The 4,035-nt window shown below is 34.3% G+C and overlaps 1 protein-coding gene across 7 annotated transcripts in view; it reads right to left on the bottom strand.

Moving 5' to 3' along the window:
• The window catches only part of PRKCI (protein kinase C iota), a 69,939-nt gene that overhangs the window by 26,510 nt on the left and 39,394 nt on the right, over positions 1 to 4,035 (bottom strand). For 6 of the 7 annotated variants that reach the window (XR_002777687.1, XR_002777691.1, XR_002777690.1 and 3 more), the window contains one exon: positions 1,777 to 1,835. Coding sequence is in view for 1 of the 7 variants with exons in the window: in XM_011380309.2 (XP_011378611.1) it covers positions 1,777 to 1,835 (59 nt within the window). In the remaining 6 variants the exon portion in view is untranslated. Of the gene's footprint in view, positions 1 to 1,776; positions 1,836 to 3,157; positions 3,213 to 4,035 lie in introns of all 7 variants that reach the window. The other variant, XR_002777689.1, reaches the window with a different exon arrangement.

Below are 4,035 nucleotides of genomic sequence, written 5' to 3'. Positions count from 1 at the left end.
ATGAATAAAATACCTAGGAATAAATCTAACGAAACATGTGAAGGACCTATATAATGAAAACTATAAGACCCTATTAAAAGAAATCAAAGAAATACAAAGAAATAGAAAGATATTCTGTGTTCTTGGATTAGAAGAATCAACATAGTTAAAATGATCTTATTACCTAAAGCATTATACAGATTTAATGCAATCCCCATCAAAATCCCATCGGCATTTTTTAAAGAAATAGAACAAAAAAAAAAAATCATCAGATTTGTATGGAAGCACAAAAGACCCCTGAGCACAAAGCCATGCTGAGAAAAAAGAATGAGGCTGGAGGCATCACTCTGCCCGACCTCAAATTATACTACAAAGCGACAGAAATCAAAACGGCATGGTATTGGCAGCAAAACAGACACATGAATCAGTGGAGCAGAATCGAGAGTCCAGAAGTAAACCCGTATTTATATGGGTAAATAATTTTTGACCAAGAAGCCAAAAACATACAGTGGAGAAAGGAAAGCCTTTTCAAAAAATGGTGCTGGGAAAACTAGAAAGCCACTTGTAAAAGAATGAAACTAGACTGTGGCCTATTACCACACACCAAAATTAACTCAAAATAGATTAAAGACCTGAATATGAGACCTGAATATGAGACCTGAAATAATAAAATGCATAGAAGAAAACATAGGAACTAAACTCAAGGACCTTGGACTTAAAGAGGATTTTATGAATTTGACCTCAAAGGCAAGGGAAGTAAACGCAAAAATAAATGAATGGGACTACATCAAACTAAAAAGCTTTTGCTCAGCAAAAGAAACCGTCAACAAGGTAAAGAGACAACCATCAGAATGGGAAAATATATTTGCAAGCAATGTCTCCGATAAAGGCTTAATATCCAAAACATACAAAGAACTCATACAACTGAATAACAACAAAAAAACAAATGATCCAATCAAAAAATGGGCAGAAAACCTGAACAGACACTTCTCCCTAGAGGACATACAAATGGCCAACAAATATATGAAAAGATGCTCAACATTGCTAGCTATTAGGGAAATGTAAATCAAAATCACTATGAGATACCATTTCACCCATTAGAATGGCTATCATCAACAGGACAAGTAATGACAAATGTTGGAGTGGATGTGGAGAAATAGGATCCCTTATACACTGCTGGTGGGACTGCAAATTGGTACAGCCACTATGGAAAACAGTATGGAGGTCCCTCAAAAAACTAAGAATTGATCTACCATATGACCCAGCAATCCCTCTACTGGGTATTTATCCCAAAGACTTGAAAATCCATATCCGAAAAGATATTCGCATACCGATGTTCATAGCAGCATTATTCACAGTGGCCAGAACATGGAAGCAACCAAAACGTCCTACGATGGATAATTGGCTAAAGAAGCTGTGGTACATGAATACAATGGAATATTACTCAGCCATAAGAAGAGATGAAATTTGCAACAACATGGATAGACCTTGAAATAATCATACAAAGCGAAATAAGCCAGAAAGAAAAGGTTGAAAACCACATGATGTCACTTATATGTGGGATATAAACCTAAAAGCAACAAATGAACAGGACAAATAAACAAGAGACTCATGGACATGGACAGTGGACTAGTGGTTACCAGAGGGGAGGGGATGAAAGGAGGGTGAAAAAATAAGATGCAAAAAAAAAAAAAGATATAAACAGTTTGTCTAAAAAGAAATAAAAATTATATTGGCTAAAAAAACAAATAAATAAAAAGCTATTGACATAATTTACAATGAGACTAATTATCTTACCTCCTTTTCTTCACCAACTTGGTCCAAACTCTCATGACTTGAAGGATTATATGGAATTACTAAAACCCCAATCCCAAACATAAAAAGAAAGAAAAATATAGCAACCATTAACTGAGTTCGACTTAAATTTTCTCTTGATTTGATTTTTTATTTAGATTTTATTTCTGAGTAAGTTTTCAACATTTAAAAGTAAGTACCTGTGCTACTCACAACAAATTGTCTGTAAATATGAGTTAAATCCTAATCTTTAATGAGGGTTAAAAAAGCAAGAACTAATCAGTAAGTAAGTAGCCAAGTATAGATTTTAACAAATATTCTTGCTATTTTAAAAATATTTATCTTCTATACAAATTAATCAATTCCTTCTATAAAGGTGACTCTATAAACCTTATTTAATTATTTTAGCATGACTGAGGCATGGAGATAGAGGGTCTCTGGTTTTTACTCACTTCTTCATACTCAAAATGTTCCTAATCATTATATCACATAAGTCAAGTAAAGCAGCGGTCCCCAATCTTTTTGGCGCATGCTGTTATGACAATCTAATGCCTGGTGATCTGAGGTGGATCTGAGGCTGCGATGCTAGCACTGGGGAGGGCCTGAAAATACAGATGGAGCTTCGCTTGCTTGCCTGCCACTCACCTCCTGCTGTGCGGCCCGGTTCCTAACATGCCACGGACCGGTACTGGTCCACGGCCCGGGAGTTGGGGACCCTTGAAGTAAAGGACTGACAAAGTTTGGACTCTAGGTTTCTATTCCTTGAAGCAACTTGGGGAGGAAAAAAGTCTATATTTCATATAACCAGCTTCTTCCATGAATAAGACACTGCATTCTGTCTGTCCTTTCAGAAAAACTCCTTGCCTTGCCTTTCTTGATTCATCCCAGATCAGGATGCTCTGTCCCATTTAATTGCTCTTTAAATTTCCCAGATACATATTTAAGGTTTGTATCTACTTAACACTTGAACTTACATAATCTTTTTTGAATTTTCTATACTGCATCTCTATCTTTTACATCACATTTTCTACTTCTGATAATACAACTTTTAATAAAAACAGGTCACTTTAACTTAGTAAATGTGGCCCACAAAATCAGCATGTTTTCATTATTGGAAATAACTAGGTTTGCTGAATTTAAAAAGGTCTCAAAAATAATTTATCTAAATTACAGAAAATAGTCATTTGTTGTAGTTTACACAGTTGTCTTTTTAAAATGCCAAATGTGTATGTTAAATATTACTACAATATTACCACCGCAAAATATGGTTATCTAACTTTTATTTGGGAAGAACCTAAATGTTTTTAAACATCGGTGCAAGAGTCACCTAAAGAAATCTTTAAATGATGTTCTGTTAATGAACAATGGTTCTTGACATTCTTACCTGTCTGTGCGTGGTCTGAGTGCATGGATGACGGATCCATGGGCATCATTGGCTCCTACAAACATTTCCAAAGAAACAGTAACTTAGTGAATTCTTTTGAAATCTCTGTATCTCTATAAATCCAGAAACATTATTTTGATGAGACACAGCATATTAAAATTAAAATTTGAAAGAATATAACTTAAGTAAAAATTATATCACTGTATTTAATTCACTTTTAATTTTATTACATGAAACCAACATAATATTCCTGTAAATGAGGTAATGTTAGTCACATTTTACAGAGTAACAGAAGAAACACAAAACTAATTTCAGACCAACAATTACAAACCAAATTAAACTCTGATTTTTCTCCTCTACATTACTGATTCTTCCTTTGAGCTCACTTCCATATTCTCACTTTAGTCTCTGGCAAAAGGAGTCTCTAGTACTTGATTTCTTTAACTGAGGTCACGAGATAGACTTCAAGATGTCTATAAACCTTTTGAAATTATATGCAAAATTTTGAGGACTCCTCATTTTTCTAAAGTCTCAAAGGTGTCAGTGACCCCAAAAAGAAAAAGAAATACCTCCTAGAAACTGACCTAACCAGCCACCTGTCAATAACCTCAGGTAAAGCTAATTCAAACCAAAATGTTACTAATTCATTAATCTTGGACCCAAGTTTAATGAATACCAAAAAGAAAGGGTAAGTTTGAGAAGGAGCATTAATTGTACAGTTATAATTTAAGGCTGCCTTAAAGATAGGCTCATGCGTTTTTCAATGTGTTTAACACCTATCCTAAATATAATCACTAACTTTGTCCCTCTTTTCTTCCACATTTATAAACTCACACAAATCATCTATCACCTAAGAATATTAAAAAATGTCAACAGTA

This window comes from Pteropus vampyrus, unplaced genomic scaffold (assembly GCF_000151845.1).
Source record: "Pteropus vampyrus isolate Shadow unplaced genomic scaffold, Pvam_2.0 Scaffold12, whole genome shotgun sequence".
Taxonomy (NCBI): domain Eukaryota; kingdom Metazoa; phylum Chordata; class Mammalia; order Chiroptera; family Pteropodidae; genus Pteropus; species Pteropus vampyrus.
The sequence above is the reverse complement of the archived record's forward strand: the minus strand, read 5'-3'. Positions and strand labels throughout refer to the sequence as shown.